The following is a 21,733-nucleotide window of genomic DNA, read 5'->3' as shown; positions in this document are numbered from 1 at the left end:
TATGAAGACGTATACATACTTTGATAACAGATTTACCTTAAACTTTGAAGAAAACTATGTGTTACAGAAGCTAGTGTGTGGGCGTGGGTGTGGGTGTGGATGTGGCGGGTGGTAGCGGTGGTGGCAGGTGGAACGTGAGGCCGATGGCCTTCCTTCAGGAAAGAACTGAATCGATGAAGACAATGTTCAAGTCACGGGGAAACATCACCACTGTGTAACACTCCCAACGGTGGTAAGACGTTGTCCAAAAGGCAATGAAAATGTTGATCTCCGTCCCACAGGGATGGTTGTAAATGAAGAGCAGAAGTGCAGGACAACGAGGAATAGAAGGTTCCGGAGAATGCGGGTGTGAGTGCCGATGAACAAAGAGCACTCAGGACACAGAGAGCAGAAAGTGGAATAAGACGTCGGAGTCGATGTAACTATAATTCCGTTTGAGGCTCCTAGACGGCACGTTGTACAGAACCATTCCGCCCCCACCCCAACAACGTACTGCCAGCAGCCAGGTAAAGAGGAGACGCGATAAATTTACCGCTGTTTCCTCTTTTTTTTTAGAGTTGTGTTACACAAACTCCATTCACAGCGCGAGAGATCGCTCCTGAGTCTACACACAGCAGTAGTTCAGACTCAGCACAGTGGCGACAATTCTACATAAAATTACCTGTCGCAAAAGATGGGTTATTACTGCCAACTGTTCTGAATTCATTAAACATTCTGCCTGTTTCCATAAGCGAACATTACTACACAATTAAATTTCAATGGGCTGCTATACAGAACCAATCATTGCTTCGCAGCATTAAACAAGAGCAAACAATCCGCGTGTACTGCCAGCCGGCACACTCTCACTGCGCACAGGCGGACGAAGAGATGGTGTTGCGCAGCGGCGAGCTCAGCGAGCTGTGACTCACGCTGCAGGAATAGCTCGAGCCCTTGTTCCAGGCAGCGACGGGAACCCGCAGGTAACTGCTCAGCCTGTAGGTCTGGTCGGTGTCCAGGGGCACAGCGCCTGTCGTCATCCCGCTCTCCGTCTCGAATCCATCCACGCTCCAGCGTAGCGCTACCAAGCCCGGCTTAAAACCACTCACCAGACAGAAGAGAGTGGCCCTACCTGAGCCGGTCTCCTCCTGAGAGGGGAGGAGCAGGAGAACTGAGGGCTGCCGGGATTCGCTACCTGTGTGAGAGAGGAGAAGGAGGTATATAGAAACAATATTATTTAATGGACTGTTTAAAGGTGGAAGCACCAGCGCCGAAAATAATACAAGCATTGGGACACAGTATACGTCACATTTGACCCCTCCGGTGCAAACCTTTGGGTGAAGAGTTGTCTAGATTATTCGCAGCCTTGCGCGTCGACGACGTGACATTATTTATTTTTTTAAAATGTTTTTTAATCTACTCTGCTCTCGGTACTGCATTGCGTTAAAATATAACTTCAACACTACTCAATCTCTTCGCTAATTCCCCAAACCGTGCACAAATGATTGACCCCTCCAGTGAGACCAGTTCCTTATTGTTCTCCAACAACTCCACAAATTTTGAACTCTTAGGGCAATAACTGAGAATGGTACACTTTCAGTTAATGATGTTAAGAAGGCTCTTTGGGATCTCCCGAGTTCGGGAAAGCTCAGTGGATATCGAAGACTCGGTACCCAGTGGCTGAAGAGGAAGTGACGGAAAAATGGTCTGTGAATCGGTGAGAAGCGGGAAAAGGCGAAACGACTCGTTCAGAATCAGATTGCATTCCGAACACGTACTAACCCGCCTACTGCCGCTCGACATTGTGACCAGTCTGTTGTCTGCCCAGCACCTTCCCCGGTGTGTATTATTTTAAGTCTGACTTTTTTCTCCTCTGTTTTCTATAATCATAATGATACGGTTCTTAATCAGAAACTGCGAATTGCGTTAACCTGAAGTGATCAACATCCTGCCCTGTGGTCCAGGATTTATCGCATCCAAAAAAAGTTATGGAATTTTGGCAACAAACAAGTTCTCAGATGTGGTGAATGAAGAGGGAAGGGTAAATGTCATGCTTGTTGTTGCGATAATTTCCCCGAATGAGGTGTGAACATTATTCAAGACAGTATGTGTGATAGCGATAGGATCGACAGCCAAGATTTTTTTCCCGTGGGCAGCATCTAAGCCGAGAGAATTTCGGTGAATTTTTATTTTTTTAAACAGAGTGGAGGGTGCATGAGCTGGAGGAGGCAGATACAACAGGGACGTTTAAGAAGCTGTTAGGCGGAAACGTGAGTGTGCTGAGAATAGAGGGATATGGAGTATGTGGAAACAGCAAGGATTGGTTTAATTTGACATTACAAAGGGGCTGCTGTAATAAGACTATTGAATGGTTCTCTGGTACGATAAGATGGACGATTGACCTCACAACTACCTCGTTACGATCTTGCAACTTATCTACCTGCACTACACTTCCTTTTTGGCTGTTAAATTTTATTCTGCGTTAAGCTGTGTTTAACTCAACGCACTGTCTCATGTGATCTTTATGGACAGTATGCAAGACAAACTTCTCATTGCATCTTGTGAAAAGTAGCAAAAATAAACCAATTCAATAATGCTATGCACGGGGCCTATTGTGTTAAAGAGAAGGGATATCGGAAAGTATTGAATTCTGCTACACCGGCTGAAGTAGATCAGAAGTATCCAACAACAAAAAAATGTTCACAAGTCAAGCGGTCATTAATTTGATTGTTGGAGTTGACTCGACGGCCTATTGTGCCAGACTGACAGATGGAATCTGCCTTCCCTGGACGGGATTTTATCCCGTTCTGGGGAATGAAAGAGGCTGGAGTAGGAATTGTTTGCAGCAGAATGAGGGAGTCACTTACTCTTAATATCCAGGATGGTGCCTGGACCGAAGACAATCCCATTCTCCCACGCTGCACAGTAATAGACGGCGAAATCCAGGAGCCCCAAACTGCTGATGCTCAGGATTTGACTGTTGCTGGAAGTGTCTCTGGATGGTTGAAAACGGTCTGTGATCCCTGGCCCATGATATATATTATTGCTTGGGTAATGTTCTAACACATACTCTGGTCTCTCCCCGCGGCGCTGTCGGTACCAGGACATGTAAATTCCAACATTATCGTTCTGGATGCGACACTCTAAGCGTACGGTTTGTCCCGCCGAAACAGGTCCGGACATTCGGGTCTGAGTGAGCACGACGGCCGCGAGGATATCTGCAATAAAACACAATAAAACCGCTGGGTTACTTGGAGAGAAATAAAAATCAGCATTAATCACAATTTTAACGGATAATCCGAGAGTAATCCAATCCGACTCTCACCTGGTAAATGGACCAGCAGAACCCACAAGAAAGGCAGCACTGGGGACATTCCTCCGGACAGATGCAGACAACGAGCGCCCAAAAATTCCGACCGAACCATGCACTGTTCTGCACACTTCGGGAACAGCTCAGGTTTCAGAGTCTCCGAGTCCGTTTATTAATTAGGATGTAAATGAGTGGGCGGCGCCAGGGATAGAATGTGGGCGGAGATTGACTTGCTAACCTTCAGAAACTTTTAATGGTCACCTTGCTGATTTTGAAAACCTTAACCCCTAATTTAAAGATTGTTTCATCTTTAGTTGTATCACATATCCAAGCCTGTTTAGAACTTTGAAGAATACTCCGGCTAAACCTATTTTAGACATTGTTTCGGCTGCTTCCCTCCAGAACAATCGGTGTGGCTGCTGGTTGCACACGGCACCTCGTCTCTGCTCAGAATGGCTAATAAGAACAAAACTTTTCAAGGTCGCATCAAATTTCTACAAAACCTCTATGCCATCCCAAACTTACCTCGACAATACATCGGTTCCCATTTGAAAATATGTCATTCCTGCAGAAAACAACTCGCTGCTTTACTTATCAGAGAATAAAGTTTGCCGCTAAAATGCGTAACTCCCAACCGACAAGTGATTTTTTTTTCTCTCTCTCGTCTCTAAAGCGGGCCTGGGAAGAATTTAATTTACCGTCCGACATTGGGGTCAGTGGTTGTGCAAAGGGGTTGCAGTGGAACGCAATCAACGCAGCCAGAGGGCATTAAGAGTGCTCCTCTCGGCAGCGAACCTTCCGGGTATCATTAGATGGGAATTAGGGATGTTTAGTAATAATTGCACCGGTGATGCAAACGGCTGCCGATGCTGGAATCTGGAGCAACTCAGAAAGAGCTGAAGGACTGACCGGGTCTGGCAGCATCTATGCCGGGAAATAGACAGTCGCCGTTTAAGTCCGAGAACGTTCACCTGAAACCCCATTCATGTAATTTTCCGACAGTGAGATACTGAGGCATGGAACAAGACTCCAAGAGTAGTCAGACAAGGCTGGTAGAAGCAAACATCAGTCTGACTACATTAGATCCAACAATGACCTCTGTCAACAGGAAAGGATCTGACGTTCCATGACCTTCAGTCGCCATCAACATCGCGGAGGTACCGCTGATCAGAAACCATTGGATTGATTAAATTGAGGCTTAATAGTTAGATCGTGATCACAGGCTTAGGATTATAAAATACAAATTTCAAAATAAATTTACTCTCAAAGTGCAGTAACTCATCATACACAACCCTGACTTGCGGGCATTCACAGTACATATAAAGGAATACAATGGAAACAATGAAAAGCTGAAGACTAAGACAAGTCAAACTGTGCAAATACAAACAAACATATCCCTGCCTGTTTTGCTCTGTGAACATCAACTCAGTCATTTTGCAGTGTCCTGATAACCCTGTTAATCAACAAACATGCCAATATTACACTCCGTTCCCTTGTGCAAGTGATTGGATATAAACTAGGAGCAACTGGATTTCTTTCTTCAGAAAACTCTTGCGAATCACTTCACAGGTGGCCTGCTGATAATCAACATGCACCGCGTCGGCTGATTGTCAGTCGGTTCGTTGCGTATGTTATGACACCATTACCAAGAGATCAGAAAGAAATTTGCCGATCACGTTTTCTATCCCTGTTTCCCACACTTCCTTAATGTGAGGAGTGCGAGGATATAATTGATCAAAGTTACAAAGAAATAGTCACCCCTATGTTGCAGATGAAATGGAAATGGACAATTAGGACAGAGCACCCTTGTGGCCGTTCCCCTCAACAACAAGTATACCGCTTTGGATACTTTTGTGGAGGATGATCACCCGACAGAATGCCACGGCGTCTGGGTTACGGGCACTAAGCATGGGCCCGTGGAGCAGAAGAGAAGTATAGAGAAGAAAGAAGCGGTAGTGATAGGGAACTCAACAAAGAGGGGAACAGACAGGAGATTCTGGAGTCTTGGACGGGGCACCCGGATGGTTTGTTACCTCCCAGGTACGAGGGTCAGGGATGACTCAGGGAGATAAAAAGAGAGAGAGCTCGGCAGAGAAGCAGGACTTCTTGAGTAGTGATTTCTGGATTGCTGCTTGTGCCACCCGCCAGTGAGGGTAAAAGCATGACTATTTGGTAGAAAATACGTTGATAAGAATCTGATGCAACGGGCAAGGCTTCAAGTTCTTGGATAACTGGCATCACTTCTGAGGGAGGTATGACTTGTTCAAAAGTGATGGGTTGCTCCTGAAGCCGTCGGTAACAAATAGTATCGGGGAGAGGCGTTTTAGGGCTGTTGAGGAGGGTTTAAACTAACTTGGCAAGTTCGTGGGAACCGCTGTGAAGGGACTCCGGATAGGACGAATGGTAAAAAAAAGTAAAGATAGCGTGCAGTAAGATTGTCAGGAATGGCACGTAGGTGATGGGACTTAGTTGAGAGCCAGCAGGCTGAGTATCAAATCATTAGGGATGCCGAATCAGAAAAGATCGCAAATGCGGTACTCAGGGCGTTCCATCTAAGTGCGCATAATGGAAGAAGTAAGGTGGATGATCTTGTTGAAATATTACAGATTGCCGATTTGATGTTGTGGCCATCAGTGAATCGTGGCCGAAGGATGGTTGAACTTGGGAGCTGAATGTACAAGGTTACAAGTTATATCGGATGGATAGGAAGGTAGGCAGAGGAGGTGGTGTGGCCCTGGTGGTGAAGAACGGCATCAAATCAGATGTGACATAGGATCGGAAGATGTTGAATCATTGTGGGTTGAGTTATAGAATTGCAAGGGTAAAAGGACATTGATGGCACTTATATACACGCGTCCCAACAGAAGCTGGGAGATGGACCGCACCTAACAACAGGAAATAGAAAGGGCAAGATTATAGTAGTTATGGGAGATTATAACATGCAGGTCAATTGGGAAAAGCAGGTTGGGAATAAATCTCAAGAGAGTGAGTTCGTTGAATGCCTAAAAGATAGATTTTAGAGCAATTTTTCGATCAGCTATACTGGATTGGGTGTTATGTAATGAACTGGAGGCGATTAAGAAGCTTCAGGTAAAAGAACCTTGAGGAAACAGTCATCACAGTATAATTATGTTCAAATTGAAAAAAGAAAAATCTGAAGTAGAAGTATTTCAATGAAGTAAGGGGAACTACAGTGGTATGGGAGAGGAGTTAACCAAAGTAAACAGGAAGGAGCTGCTGGCAAGCATGTCAGTAGAGCAGCAATAATGTGTGTCTCTGGTGGAAATGAGGAAGGTGCAGGACACTTGTATTCCAAAAATGAAGAAATACTCAAATGATAAAATAGTGCAAGCGTGGCTGACAAAAAAATGTCAAAGCTATTGTAAAAGAAAAGGAAAGGGCATACAACAATGCAACAATGAGTGGGAAGATAAAGGATTGGTAAGTTTTTTTAAAAAAACCTACAGAGAGCAACTAAAAATTATTAGTGTGAAAAGATGAAACATGAAAGCAAGCTAGCAAATAATATCAAAGTGGACAATAAACATTTTTTCAAGTATGTTAAAAATAAAAGAGAAATGGGAGTGGATATAGGACTGCTAGAAAATGCGGCAGGAGAAATCTTGCGTCAGTCTTCACTGTGGAAGAAGCTGGCAGTGTGTGTAATGTTGTAGTGTGTGAAGGAAGAGAGAAGATGCTAAATGTACATAGGTCACCCGGAACAGAGGAATTGTACACTAGTGTTCTGAAAGAGATAGCGTTAGAGACTGTGGAGGCATGAGATATGATCTTTTAAAAATAATTGGACTCTGGCATGGTACCAGACGGCTGTAAAATTTCAGATCTTACTCCACTCTTTAAGAAAGGAGGAAGGCAGTAGAAAGGAAATTATGGACCAGTTAGCCTGACCTTAGTGTTTGGGAAGATGTCGGAGTCAATTGTTAAGGATGAAGTGCTGGACTGCTTGGTGACACAGGAGAACATAGTACAAAATCAGCATCGTTTCTTTCAGGGAGAATCTTACCTGACGGACCTGTTGGAATTCGTTCAGATTACAAGTAGGATAAAGCAGATGCAGTGGATGTTGTATATTTGGACTTTCAGAAGGCCTTTGACATGTTGCCACAAATGAAGCTGTTTACCAAGTTAAGAGCCCATGGTATTACAGGAAAGTTACTAACATGATTAGAGCATTGGCTTATTGGTAGGAGGCAGCGAATGGGAATAAAAGCATCCTTTTCTGGTTGGCTGCCAGTGACTAGTAGTTTTCAGCAGGGGTCGGTGTTGGGACAACTTCGTTTCATGCTCTATATAATTGATTTAGATGATGGAATAGATGGCTTTGTTGCCAAGTTTGCAGATGATACGAAGATTGGTGGAGGGACAGGTAGTGTTGAGCAAAGAACTTAGACAGGTTAGGAGAATGGGCAAGAACGTGACAAATGAAATACAACGTTGGGAAATGCGTGGCCATGCACTTCGGTAGTAGAAACAAACGTGCGGCCTATTTTCTGAACGGGGAGAAAATCAAGGAATCTGAGATGCAGACGGGCTTGGAAGTCCTTCTGCAGAACATTCCAAAGGATTAATTTCAGTTTGAGTAGGTGATGAGAAAGACAAATGCCACTTTGGCATTCATTTCAAGAGGTCCAGAATACAAAAGCGCAGATGTGATGCTGAGGCTTTATAAGGCACTGGTGAGGCCTCAACGGGAATATTGCGAACAATTCTGGGCCCTTCATCTTAGAAAAGATGTGCCGGCATTGCAGAGGATCCAGAAGAGGTTCACAATGATGATTCCAGGAATGAAAAGGTCATCATACGATGAAGGATTAATGGCTCTGGGTCTGTTCTCGCTGGAATTCAGAACGATGGGGGGGGCGGGATTTCATTGAAACGTTTCGCATGTTGAAAGGCCGAGACATAGTGGAAAGAAAATTGTATAAAGGTAAAAGCTGGAATGTTTAAAGGAAACATCGGGAGAAACTTCGTCACTCAAAGGATGGTGAGAGTACAGAAAGAGTTACCATTGGTTGTGATGGATGAGGGTCGATTTCAACATTTAAGGGGAATTTGGGTGGAGGAAGGGGTATCGATGCTGATGGTTCGGGCGCAGAATTACGGGACAAACCATATTAATATTTCAGAAAACACTAGATGGGCCGAAAGGTGTGATTTGGTTTTGTCGTGCTCCATTACTTTATGACATTCCATGTTTATTTTAATCGGGTCCTCAGCTCTCGGGAGCACAAAACAACAAATTTCACGACATATGGCAGTCATATTGTACCTGATTCTGATGCTATCCTCACTCTGATGAAGGATGTTATTAGCAGTGAGTCACGTGTGGGACATTAAAGTTCTCTTCTCTTGTCTATGATTTAATTCATCACCACCCAGCCTTCATTCTGCCATCATCTTTGGATACTGTGTAACAGATGAGAAGAAATTTCATCCAATTAAAATTTCTACTTGTGTGAGACGGTATCAACGTTTATCAAAGAACGCCACTGTGAAACATTTGGCTTGTTTTTATTTGTGAAATGTTATCCTGGAGTTTGGGTTGTGTAAGGCTTGTTCTATCGATCACCTCTTATTGGATCATTGGAGATGGTGATTAAAGTTTGAATACGTGTCGTTCATAAACTGGGATATGGTAATTCTCCCACAACCCCGTCCTGACCGCAGGACACTGGTCAGTCCAGTTAACCTCTCCCTCATTCAGTCAGGGGCTTTCAATCTTCTCTTCCAGGGCACCGTGATTTTTTTAGTTTCTGTCAAGAGTCGAGGATGGGATGGATAAATGGATATTGTCAAACTCTCTGTGTTGTGAGCAGCACTGCTGCAGCTGCGGAACGCGTCATTTCTCAAAGGGGACAGGGTTGGGGATTGCACAGCCTTTATTTAGCGACAGTTACACAAATTTGCTGCTGTTTCTGTGCTGTGTGTGAAGTGGTGCAGGTCGCGAGGTCACTAAGTGCCGGTTAGTGGGGGCGTGGATGAGATACGACAGAACTTTTTTAAATTCTCTCAAACTGAGCAACTGCAGTAACGGGAAGAGACACATTCTGAAACTAAATCTTAAAAAAATAAAAGCTTGCACAACTGGAATTAGTTGTGACAAGTGATGAAAGGAGGGACAGAGGGAGAGGTAGAATGAGTTATGGGAAACAAGAGATAGAGGGTGAGACGGTGAGAGCGAGAAGGAAGAGCGAGATGGGATGAAAGAAAAAGCACTGGGAAGTGAGGCAGAATGACTAAGATAAGAATGTGAGCGAAGAGAGTGTGTTTGAGAGATGGGGACATACAGAGGAGACGTAAAGAGAGGAGAGGGAGACAAAGGCAGAGGAAGGGAGAGCGAGAGGAGCGAGGAGTGTGCGTGTGTGTGTGTGTGTGTGTGTGTGTGTGTGTGTATAGGGTTAATGTACTGTATAACTTTGAGAATAGGGAACGGAAAACTTACTTGAGGACCATAAGGGTTTGAGAATAGCCCGGAGGATGATCATGGGCTCGGTATCTCTCTCCATCTCTGAAGCAACCCGCAGCATAACCTCAGGAACCCAATAAGTGCTTCAATACCACACAGGGGAATATATAAGATCACGCATGGACCTCACGCACCTGCTTCGTTATTATCCAAAATCTGAAATGGTCATAACCCCAGCACTGCCCAGCGGATATCCGCAGCGCTGAATCATGCTGTGCACAAACATCTATCCTGGTCTCTGGTCGGAGACTAAAAATGTACGGGGCCTTTGGGAAGCAAATTGACAGGCCCTGACTGAATTGGGTCACGTCATCGTTGTTCATCCTATTCCCACATCGCCCATTCAAAGGAAAGAGATTTTGCATCATTTTTGTAGTCGAATCGGTATCTTGTCTTTCAATGTATTCACCTTTCAGTTCGCCGAACTTGTTTGGTTTCCCTTTCCCAGACTGCCATTATGGGTCAGTTTTCCTCTCCAGAGAGTACGATCAGCCCGGGGCAATGCGATCCGAGGACAGACCTGTTTCCTGTACTGAATAATTGTCATTCAAACAAAACGTCCCGTCCTCAAACTCCTTGGAAAAAGCCAACATTATTTGTCTCACAGATTGCTGTACTTGGATGTCATTAACATGCGAGTGATATAATTGATCATTAGCGAAATTCGTTGATACTAACTTCAAACATACTTTGCCCTTAGATGTCAGTCCCTACAATTAACAATATTTATTAGAAGCCCGAGGAGTGGATATTGTTGAGTCTCACTGACAAGTAACTATGAATCAAATTCCCTGTCAGTGGCTGCCGCGACTTTCAGACCTCATGAGTTGTACAACACAGAAAATGGCCCTTCTGCCCAACTTGTCCATGCCGGCCAAGTCATCCCATTTGTATGCGTTTAACTAATGTCACCATAAAATTTTAATATGCCTCTATCTGCACGGATGCCTTTTAAACTGCCCAGTTTTATTTCTCTCTGCCACTACCTCTGGCAGATTGTTGATCATATCTACCACTGGTCTTCGGATCTAACTTTCCGTGTTGGTCGGGTAACTTTTGTTTCCCTTAGGGAGAGGACTGACTCAAAAACATAGCCTGATCTGGCTGAATAGTGCCACATCAACAATCTTTCACTGATAATTTGAACAAAACCAAAGAAAAGTTTATTGATCTCATCAGGGGATCAGAGATGTTTTCATTTCTGTCCAGGGTCCAGCCCACAACCGCCATTACAAAGAAGTAACGGCAGGGCCCCTACTTTTATCTAAAACTCATACAAACTTCTATAGATGCACGATTGAGTCCAAATTGACGGCTTGTATACAAGGCCTGCTATGGAAACACCAGTACCCTTGAACGGAAAGACGTACAAGAGCCGAGTCTATCACGGGTAAAGCCTTCCCCACCACTGAGAATACCAAAAGCGGAGCAGTCGCATGAAAGCAGCAACCATCATCAAGGACCACTCCACACCAACCCCACTATGCAAGCCTTGCTCTCTTCACATTGCTGCTATAAGGATGTACATGAGCCTGAGGTCCCACAGCACTATGAGCAGTTGTGGGACAGTTATCACCCTCTACTACCAGACTCTTGAAACAGAGGGATCAATTTCACTCAACTTCATTCACAACAACACTGAACTGATTCCACCATCTATGGACACTTTCAAAAGATCTGTAACTCATGTTCTAAATCTTTATTGCTATTTTATTCATTATTATTTTGTGGATTTGCAAATTGGTTCATCGTCCCTCTTCGTTGCCTGCCGTTGTTCGTTGATTGCTTTTCACTTCTTTGTATTTGCTCTGAATGTCCGCAAGAAAATGAATCCCGTAGACGTATATGATGACGTATTTGAACTTTGATACTAAATTTACTTATCATTTGAGGCTGAGAAGGAGACGTCAAACTCCTGAAGTTTAGGGAAATGAGAGGCAATCACATTACACATTGCTGAATTGAGAGCAAAAGGGACGCAAAGTCTGTCTCCTCTGTTGGGGTGGGGGTGGTGGCGTGGGGGTTAAGCGATGGTGGAGAGGGTGGGAAACAGATATCACTGTCTAATACCCGCCAAATTCCAGGCTGGAATTGATATATGTTTGGACGTAACGTGATTCAGCGTCATTCATTTTGCCACTGGCGTCCCTCGGTCTCTCTGTTCTACAACACTCCCCAGGTTCCTGCAGTTTGACGCGGAAGTTATTGAAGTACTTTCATCCCAAAGTGCAACATGCCAAGCATGCCAACTACTTTCTCTTCCAAATGGTTATCATAGCCCAGCAATTGTAGCACGTCTCCCTGTTGTACACCATTGGTAGCACTCCTCCAGCGTGTAAAAGGATGCTTCACAACCGCTCTCAATCCAATGCCACACTATGTTATTTTCGTAATTGCGACACTCCTGCTGGCCCTTGTGTTTTCCAGGCTTCCGAACCAGCTTACCATGCGGATCCTTGACAAGGACTTGCTGAATTCCACGTAAACACCAAGAGGTCATCCACAAAATCCGAGTTTACCAAAAGGGCCATGCTCTAGACTGGTGTCAACCTTCACTTCGATACATTCTTTCAGGGATTCAATGCCTGTTTATTTCTTTGCCACCTGAAGGGGTATCACATTTTGTCGTCTTCTACTAATTAAGGCATACTTCGTGATTGGGGAGCACGCAACTCATCAACTTCGCCTCCAGCTTCCTCGCTGCTTTCAAAGTTACCTAGTATATTTCTGACACCGCTTTCTCCTTTTTCGATCTCTCAGTCTCAATCTTTGGAGACAAGCTTATCTACTCATGTCTGTTATTAACCCACTGACTCGCACAGCTACCTAGACAATACCTCTTCAATACACAGTTATTCATAAAAGTGTCATCACCTTCTCTCTATTCCTCCATCATGAAAACGATGGCCTGCTTCTTCAAAGAAAGGAGCAGTATGTCCCACTTGCCTGTGCTTGAAACATATCACTATCAACAATTCCGATTTATGTACCTTTAACTGTCTTTTTATGTTTACGTTGTACCCGTCTCAACCAAATCCAGGTAGACACCACCCTTTGGGTAAAAAGGTTGCCCTTGAAGTTCATCTCCTCTTTCCTCTTTCTCTTGACACCTATGCCCACTTTGATTACCTAAATCTGTGAATAAAGACTTTCACTATATATCTGCACTTCGTGATTTTATGCCCACGAGAAGATCACTTCTCCCACGTTTTAAGGAATTAAGTCCTGGCCTGTCCAATGTACCCATGTAAGTCGTCCCACGACTCCTAACATCCTTGTAAGTCTTTTCTGCAATTTTTCCAATTTAATAACATCTTTCCGAAACTAATGATCTTCAAGGATTTTCAAAAACAACAGTCTCTAGAGTTATCGCAGTCTGGAAATGAAAACAAATAAAAACATCGAGTGCGCAGCAAATTTGTGGGAGCCAACACCTTGTTTCTGAGGGAGATTAGAGGAAAATAGCCAGACTGGCTCAAGCTGACAGAAAGGCGACAATATCTCAAATAACCACGCGTTTCAACAGTGGTGTGCAGAACAGCGTTTATGAACGCACAACATGTCGAATACTAAGGTGATTCAAAATTCAGGATCACGAACATACACTTAGTGGACACCTTAATAGATACACATAATAAAATGACTATTCAATATATGGAAGCTAGCGTGCCAAATGAAATTGCGAATGAAATCAGTGCATTTGGTGAGGTGCAGTCTAAAGGGGGTAAACCCCGGTGTAATTATCAACCTCCATGGATCAAAGAATGAATTGCTAATAATGTTTCCATCCCAAGAATTCTCCCTTTAGCCGATCCATACATCTCACCCAACTCTCCACAAAAATAAAACAGTTCACTGAAGATTAAGGAAGTTACATGTATTTCCGTGAAGCTCTCTGGTTCTGATCTGCACAATATTACAGGCTTTGGAAAAGGTACCGTAGTAAGAGTTTTACCAGGGCGGTACCAGTACTTAGAGATGATAACGAATAACAAAAAACTCCAAAGAGGAAACCAACTTTATCAAATAGTTTGATGGGAGTGAGCAACACAAACACAAAGTGCTGAACGAATCCAGCAGATCAGGCGGTATCTATGAAGGGGAATGAACAGTCGATGTTTCGGGCCCAGTCCTTTCATCAGGACATCTCTATAGATACTACCTGACTTAATGAGTTCCTCCAGCATTATGTTTGTGTTGCTCCCGATTTCCAGCATCTGCTGATTCTCGTGTGTTTTTGATAAACATGAGAATAGTGGCTGACTGCAAGACTGGGTTGGGGAACCGGTCATGAGGATAATCCCTGATTAACCTAACGTGGAAATGGGGAAATATGTAAAACTTTAAGATTCAGAACAATGCGGAACTCGCACGAGGCGGTGAACAATCGCAGCGGATTTAATACCAAACTTGGTGGTCACACGAGTAGGAAAGAAACAGAAGTAGATAGCATGGGTGGCATGGAGAGAGGTGAGAGCGAGTTCAACAGAGAGGTGCTCAACAAAAGTATATTCCAGTTAAAAGCAAGGAAAGTAAGGGAGAGCCAGCCTTGGATAACCAAGGAAATAAAAGAAGACAACAAATTAAAAGCTTGTGCATGAAATGTCGCCGAGACTAGTGGGAAACTGGAAGATTGGGGACACTTTAAAAAGCAACAAGAACCACTAAGCGAGCAATAAAGGAAGGGAGGCTACGTTATGAATATAAACTCGCACAAAATATAAAAACGGATTTTAGTGGTATATAATTATACAAAGCCAAATGGGTGGCTAAAATGAACGTAGGTCCGTTGAATTGTGCGGATGCGTGTTCAAAGGATGTCCGTTGAATTGTGTGAGATTCGGCAGAGAGATACAGAAATGTTAAGTGAGTGGTCAAGGGTCTGGAAGATGGTGTGCAATTTTGGTAAATGCGAGGTCATCATCTTTGGAAGGAAAAACGAAAGAGCAGACTATTATTGAAATGGTAAAACTTTCAGCACGTAAAAGGGGACTTGGGAATATTTGTACCTAAATCAGAAAAGTTTGGTTTGCTGGTGCAGCAGGCTATCAAGAAGGCAAATGGAATGTTGGTATGCCCTGATGGAGGGATTGCATTCAAGAATAGGGAGATTATGCTGCAACTGTACAAGGTATTGGTGAGGAAAGATATGCTGGTCTTGGAGGCAATGGAGAGGAGTCGTGGAATTCTCTGCCCCATGGAGCAAGCAATAGAGGCTACCTCAGTAAATATATTTAAGACAAAGTCGGATATACTTTGCATAGTAGGGGAATGAAGGGTTATTGTGAAAAGGCAGGAAAATGAGAATGAATCCATGGCCAGGTCAGCCATGATTTTATTGAATGGCGGAGCAGTTTCGACGTACCAAATGGCCTACTCCTGGTTCTATCTCATATGTTCTTATGAGTTACTGCAAAGCAGAAGCACCAGTGAACTTCTGCAGGGGCGGCCTCACGCCCGGTTGCTAAAGACTGAGGCGTGGATCTGGGACTAACAACCCTATCCAATAAACCCACTTCGCTAGAGGTAAACCAACAGAAGTTCCAAAGGCCACTCCCATGAATGAGCAAAGATCTTCGAAGATGGGCTCCACCTGGGGTCAATCTGAAAGACTGGCACAGGACAGAGGATTTTGTAAAGATGCTGTCAGGCCTATGATGCAGTGGGGGTTAAGAAGGAGAAGAATTGCAACCAGGATATCACCAAATGTTGAGAAATTCAGAACTCCGGCAGATTCTTTGGACAAAGATCAAGAGTTATCGTTTCAGGCCGAGGCCCTTCTCAGAACTGATGACTTTGAGATGAGACACAAGGACTGAAATAGATTGAATGTTGAATTCAATGCACAGACGTCCAGTGAACTGTTATTGTGGGAATCGCAGACAGGCTCACTCACGATGAATTTATTTCAGCTTCCGAAGCTTCAAATACTGGTAAACAGTTGCAGCAGCAGTTAACAGTTAAAATAGAAAACGTGACCGAACTAGAACTTTTGTTTGGGTTTCCTGTTGTCGTAGTTTGGAAGCTGCTGCACACGGGCCAGCTTCTTAGCATTGATGTTATATGTCACATTGGAAGGCAGTGCAGCCGACAAAAAGCATATTTATGGAAATTAAACTAATATTCTCTGTCCTATGTTGCGTTTTGTGAACCAGAGAATTGAAATATAAACAACGTTCACACCTAAATAAATAAGTAAAATATCACACCGGATGAACATACTCTTGGGACACTGACCACCTCCAACAGGATCTGCATCGATATTTAATGTCACTTCAATGAATCCTGAGTAATCCTGTTGCCATGTGACATAGGAGCAGAATTCAGCGATTCAGCGCATCGAGCATGCCCTTCCATTCTATCATGTCTGATTTATTTCCCTTTCAACCTGCCTTTCCCCCGAAGCCTTTGATGCCCTTACTAATCAAGAACCTATCAATCTCCACTTTAAATACAGGGCCTCCACAGCCGCCTCTGGAATTGTGTTTCACAGATTCACCATTCTCTGGCGAAACAAAATCCCCTTCTCTCTGTTCTGAAGGGACGTCATACTATTTTAAGGTTTTGCCCTCTGGTCCTAGACTGTCCCACAATTGGAAACATCGTCTCCACCTCCATTCTGAATAGGCCTTTCAATATCTAATAGGTTTTGTAGAGATGCCCCCACCCCAGAACCACCACCACCATTTTCTAAACTCCTGCGAGTACATGAGCAGAGTCATCAAACGCTCTTCATATGCAAACCCTTTCATTCCCAAAGTCATTCTCGTGAACCTCCTCTACACCATCTCCAGTGGAATTTCGTCCTCCCTTAGATAAGGGGCCCAAAACTACTGACAATAATGCAATTGCTGCCTGACCAATGCCTTACAAAACCTCAGCATTGCAACAACGCTACAGGAATCACCATTAATTATAAACGCCATTTGCTGTTATGAATATAGAGACTGCAAGAGCAGGTCAGAGGTTGGAATCGCAGAGCGAGTAATACTTTTTGACAGCACCATCAATTTCCACCTTAACACAGGGCACGAGTGCAATGGAATACTATCTGCTGGTCTCTATTGGTGCAGTTCCGACAAAGCGAACTCGGCATTGTCCATTGTAAAGAACTGCTATCAAAATTCACTGCCGTTCTCCTCCGAAACAGCTCCAACCTCTGCAGGTTCCCGTCCTTGATGTGAATTATCCGGGATAGTACATCTGTCAATGTCCCTGGTTCTAATGTCTCTGGTACCTTTACAGGAGGGGCTGCAGTAAGTGTACACAGTCGACTTATCGCCAGCTTCTGCGAAATTTAATGAACAGGAAATAAATGCCGGGTTTGTTAGAGATATACATGTCTACATCCCGGAAGCCATGGTCAAACCATGCTCTGTTTGACGGACCTTCTGAACACTTCTCCAAAGCTGTTTGATCTTGTGACGAACAGACGTGATAACCTGGTGCAATACGCACAAGGCGCAGGTTGGATGTACAGGCCCCGCCCCGGATCTCGGCACCAAGCAGTGTCCACTGCCTCTGAGAGGCTGCACAGACCCGCGACTGAAATCAGTCCGACTCCTGAGAGTCGAGCACAGAGCTGCCGACTACCGACCCGAGTCCAGATGTTGATGGAAGCATTGACTCTGTTCGTTACTATTCAGATGTTTCGTGTTTGCGGTGAGTGAGTCAGCCTTGAGAACTTCCAAACAAGATCGCCCGAAATGTAGGGAGAAACGGGCCCTACGTCTGTAAGGAGTTTGTTATCCCAGTGGAAATGTTGTTTGGTTATAAAAGAGGGTCAATGATGGAGATTAAATTACCACACGACCCTCGCCCCGCACTCGACATCAAAACATCCCACGAAAGTGGGGAAATAAATTTTAGTGAATAATATAAATCTGGGTTACAAAGCTACAATCTCATCAATGCTGATTCTAAAACTACCTAAATAAATTCTAAATAAGTTTCTCGCTAAGTCTCGCTCATTTTCTATTGGTGATGCGTATCTGGCGCACTGGTTCCCTGTGCCCGCATGTAACGCCAAACCAGATCCAGAATGTTTGGCGAGCCCTGCCTTAAATGGCCACAAAACTTCTCGATTTAAGGTCACCTACGGAATAGTGGACAATCTAACTTTGCCGGCTGCACATCCTGTAAATGAATTAAGAAAAACTCTTAAAAATTTGACCTAGTTAACGTATATTTTCCTTCTGGTCGACGTTAGATGTGTTAAGATACCTTAGCCAATAATTACAACCTAAAATGACGGTGCATCTTAAGCTACGGGCAATGTGCTCAATCCGACTTCATTTGATTCTGTAGTAGATAGTTTTAATTAACTGATAATAACTCCAGTTGCAGAACCCAAGCCGTTTTCTGAGAGTCCGGCTGTAGTCACTGCACATGTCGGTCAGCCGGTTGAACTCTCCTGTGAACTCACGTACCCAGTGGAGGTCGCAAGCAATGTGTTGTGGTACCAACAGCGTGCGGACGAACCCCCGGTAGAGATCAAATCCACGGACTGCCGAAAGACCGGCTGTAGGACGACTTACAAAAAAGTCTCTGGCGATCGCACATCAGTGCTGGAAATTCGGGACGTCGGTGTGGAGGATTCGGGTTCCTACTACTGTTCTCGAAGGGATTTGCTGCTTGCGAAGGGACCCACACTCCTGGTTGGAGGTAAGAGAACTCGACAGTGGGATTATACCCCGCCATCTACTTCATGAGAAGCTGCGGTTAACGGTGTTCCAATCTCTGTCCAGACAGCTCCACCAACCGGACCTACATCCTGGTATTTGTCCCACTGTCTGAGAGGAACGGGTCGGTTCCCCTGGTGTGTCTGGTCGGCGGCCTTTCTTCCATCCATATTGTCATTTACTGGAACATTTCCGGAGAGATCATGGAAGGATGGAGCGATACCGGCACGCTTGACCCTGACCTGAGTTATAGTGTTAGAAGTCAGATGCCAGTCCCAGTGGAAACCTGGAGGAGCGGCGGAGTCTGTACCTGTATCGCACAGCTCGGTGGTGCGGGAAAGATGATAATCAAGAGCGTGTCCCATATCACCATTGAACCAGATCAAGGTGAGGTTATGTTTTGTACATGAAGTATTGATACTCATCTGTGGTGGAATGGCGGAACAGACTCGTTGGGCCGAACGGCCTAATTTTACTCATATGTATTATGATCTTATGTCTGTTGGAATAACTCACAGTCAACATTAATTTGTATTTATTCGCTTTTAACAATCTGCTTACCTACACCATTGGCTGGCCTTGTAACAGCTGGGGGTGAAACTCCTTCTTAACCCTTTGATGTCCGTGATGATCTCACAGTAGGGTCGGGAGAGGCTTCCAGAAATTGGACACGCCAACGATGAAAGAAAGGCGCTGTCTTTCCACGTTGGGATAGTAAAGTGGTGAAATGTTTGGAAGGGTCAAAGTGGCGGCGAGGCAAAGCGGAGAAACGGTCTGAGAAGCCGTATGGCTTATTTCATTCAAGTCTTATTTCAAGTGTTATTTCGTTCTTTGATTCGTGTTTTGGTTAACGTTGCCATGGGTTTCTGGACGTACATTATAGTTTCAGGATCAAAGATCGAACTTGCTCACCATATACATTTACACGTATTGGGAATTTGTTGTAGAGTGCTGGTCAGTGCACGAAATGCAACACAAGTCAAAAACTTCCTAAAATTATTAGAGTAAAGACTTATAAATAAATATTTAAGAGAGCATCCACTGGTGTAAAACCAGTCATATGTGTAAAACCATACAACCAAATGAAAGCTCGAATAAAGTGTTCTTGGAAACCACGATTTCACCAAACAACAATTTTCTTTCTCTAGGCTGGTTTCATCCCACAGTGATGCGTCTTGGGATCCTTGTCTTCCTGGTTATCCTAATTATTATTTGGATCTCTAAAGAGCGCGGATCAGGTGAGGTTTGGCTTTCCCCAGAAATATCCATATAACTATTAACAGTTGCTGTGGTCCCTGCTTCAAGATTCTGTGTAATAATTGCTGCCAATGGGTTTAGAAGGAGTTGTGGCGGGGAGCTGGACTGAAATCTCAGAAGGTAGGGATCTGAGGTCTCAATCCCGCCATCAGTGGTGTCTTTGTGTATGTTGCTCATATTATTATTCTTAATGAATATTTATCTTTGTTCCCTGGATCAATCTCGTAAAACCTGAAGTATGGACATAGCCAAGCATAGCCTCAATTACTACGAATTTTGTACTATTGTAGGGGTGTTTATTATTGTCGCCCTCGGAAGGTTAATCTAACCGTGAAGAGAATTTGGGGAAATACAAGTTGTGGATATCACTCTGAGGACAACGTATGCCCTGTTCATGTTCTATACACTTTCAATTTCCTCTTTTAATTCCGCACATACCTGGTGATTTTCACTTTGTGATTTCTCTTTATTGCGAGTGTTTGGAATGGCTGTGTTCATTAAGTACGGAGTTCTTTCTTGTTTTTTTTTGCAATATAAAATCCAGGGAGCTATTATAAATCGCCCTTATCAGTGATAATGCATCGGTCATAATATTATTTGTCGGACACTGAATCTAAGACTGAATTAGGCTTATATTTAGAGTAAGGTATAGTGTCTTTTATGAGTTCGGATTTTATGAGTTGTGCCTGGCTAAGTAATCAGATTGATTTAAATTGCTGCAGTATCCTGCAGAATGTTAGATTGTTTCCGTTTTTTCGGGCATTTTCTGAATTTATCGTCTTGAATTTGTTGGTCTTTTACAATATATTTTTGATGTTTTTGTGTAACCCACCTGGCCCTGTCTTGCCACAAGGAAGAGTTCCTCAACTCTGAGCCAGGCATTCGACATTTCCTTGTCGACATCTAGTCTGCTCCGATAATGGGATGTCTTCCATGGAGGGTTATGCACTTCTATTGGCTCCCCTTTTCTTCTGTGATGATAATTCCTTCATTTTCCTGAGTTGTGCTTTCATTGAAGTTTAGTAATGCACCCAAAACTACTTATCAGTATTGCATATGCTAGTGTAGATGCTGACCCCTGTTTTCGTTGACAAAAATATATTCTTAAAAGTTTTATCTAACTGCTGTTTAGATTTGTAATATCTGTTATTCCTGTTCCTCATTCTGTCCAGGTAGTATTAATCTAAGTACGTTCAAGCATACGAAGTGTTTTCTAATAATTGTCATTTTTCCTTGAAAATTTTCCGGATCTGTTTCTGACAAAGATATTACACCAAATGAATACGTTACTCCCGTTGTTATATTTTTACTTTGGGTGGACCGGTGGAGGTTCGTCTCGACCAAAGGAGGTGTAAGGCCCTCTTTCCCTCCGGTAGCTTGCAGGTATAGCACCTGCCTGGCACATGGGATTCCATGACAGAGCTGATTGTGTATCTGAGAAATATTTTCGAGTTGGGGGTTACTGTCATATTTGGAAATGAATAAGAAACTCGCAATGCATTTGAGAAGCTTTAATGAATTTGAAATAATTAGCATAGACCGACAGCTGATTTATTGGGGACTACTGTCATGCTTGGATTGCTGGCATAGGACATTTCTGCAAATAATTATAAATTCGCCAGACCAAATAATTGTTCCAATTCGTGTTTTTTCATTGCACAGGAACCCATCGTCAATTGGCGACGCACCAAGTACACGACACTGTGGCTCAGGTACGTATGGTGATGTAACCCGTTGTAAGATTCACCAATTTGATTTTTCGGATTGGGGAAAAAATAATGATGGGTTTAAACGGAGTCACCAGGAAATTATGAAGAGAAAGCCGTACTTTACTAATCTGCTGCAGTTGTTTAAGGGTTTATCTCGCGGAGGAAGTTTGAAACAGTCGTGACTGTTGAAAAATGGTAGATCATGCTGTGCGATATCTTTGATTGCCATTGTTTGCTATATATTCCAGTCCCAAGCCTCTCTCGAGTTCGCTGCATCATCCTCACCCCGCAGATGAGAATCTGATTGAAGGGT

The 21,733-nt window shown here is 43.8% G+C and overlaps 2 protein-coding genes across 2 annotated transcripts; one reads left to right on the top strand and one right to left on the bottom strand.

The window, feature by feature from the left end:
* Nucleotides 1–842: 842 nt before the first annotated feature.
* LOC132400076 (immunoglobulin lambda-1 light chain-like) lies at nt 843–5,196 on the bottom strand. Its single transcript, XM_059981160.1, has 3 exons — nt 5,136–5,196; nt 2,844–3,194; nt 843–1,171 (listed from the first exon to the last, which is right to left on the bottom strand). The coding sequence occupies exons 1-3, from the start codon at nt 5,194–5,196 to the stop codon at nt 843–845; spliced, it is 741 nt and encodes a 246-aa protein (XP_059837143.1).
* Nucleotides 5,197–5,341: 145 nt separating this feature from the next.
* LOC132400075 (uncharacterized) lies at nt 5,342–21,441 on the top strand. Its single transcript, XM_059981158.1, has 6 exons — nt 5,342–5,433; nt 12,201–12,254; nt 17,206–17,435; nt 18,120–18,437; nt 18,521–18,841; nt 21,374–21,441. The coding sequence occupies exons 1-6, from the start codon at nt 5,342–5,344 to the stop codon at nt 21,439–21,441; spliced, it is 1,083 nt and encodes a 360-aa protein (XP_059837141.1).
* The last annotated feature ends 292 nt before the right edge of the window (nt 21,442–21,733 follow it).

Source organism: Hypanus sabinus, chromosome 9, assembly GCF_030144855.1.
Source record: "Hypanus sabinus isolate sHypSab1 chromosome 9, sHypSab1.hap1, whole genome shotgun sequence".
NCBI classification, from domain to species: Eukaryota; Metazoa; Chordata; class Chondrichthyes; order Myliobatiformes; family Dasyatidae; genus Hypanus; species Hypanus sabinus.
The sequence above is the reverse complement of the archived record's forward strand: the minus strand, read 5'-3'. Positions and strand labels throughout refer to the sequence as shown.

What these genes read in the sequence shown, in the direction of transcription:
- LOC132400076 (XM_059981160.1), bottom strand. Translation starts at nt 5,196, where the DNA reads ATGCTTAGTGCCCGTAACCCAGACGCCGTGGCATTCTGTCGGGTGATC. An exon ending in GGTGATCATCCTCCACAAAA is followed by an intron (nt 3,195 to 5,135) that starts GTATCCAAAGCG and finishes GTTTTATTGCAG; the next exon opens with ATATCCTCGCGGCCGTCGTG. An exon ending in CACCATCCTGGATATTAAGA is followed by an intron (nt 1,172 to 2,843) that starts GTAAGTGACTCC and finishes TCTCTCACACAG; the next exon opens with GTAGCGAATCCCGGCAGCCC.
- LOC132400075 (XM_059981158.1), top strand. Translation starts at nt 5,342, where the DNA reads ATGACTCAGGGAGATAAAAAGAGAGAGAGCTCGGCAGAGAAGCAGGAC. An exon ending in GCTGCTTGTGCCACCCGCCA is followed by an intron (nt 5,434 to 12,200) that starts GTGAGGGTAAAA and finishes TGTGTTTTCCAG; the next exon opens with GCTTCCGAACCAGCTTACCA. An exon ending in AAGGACTTGCTGAATTCCAC is followed by an intron (nt 12,255 to 17,205) that starts GTAAACACCAAG and finishes TGTGACGAACAG; the next exon opens with ACGTGATAACCTGGTGCAAT.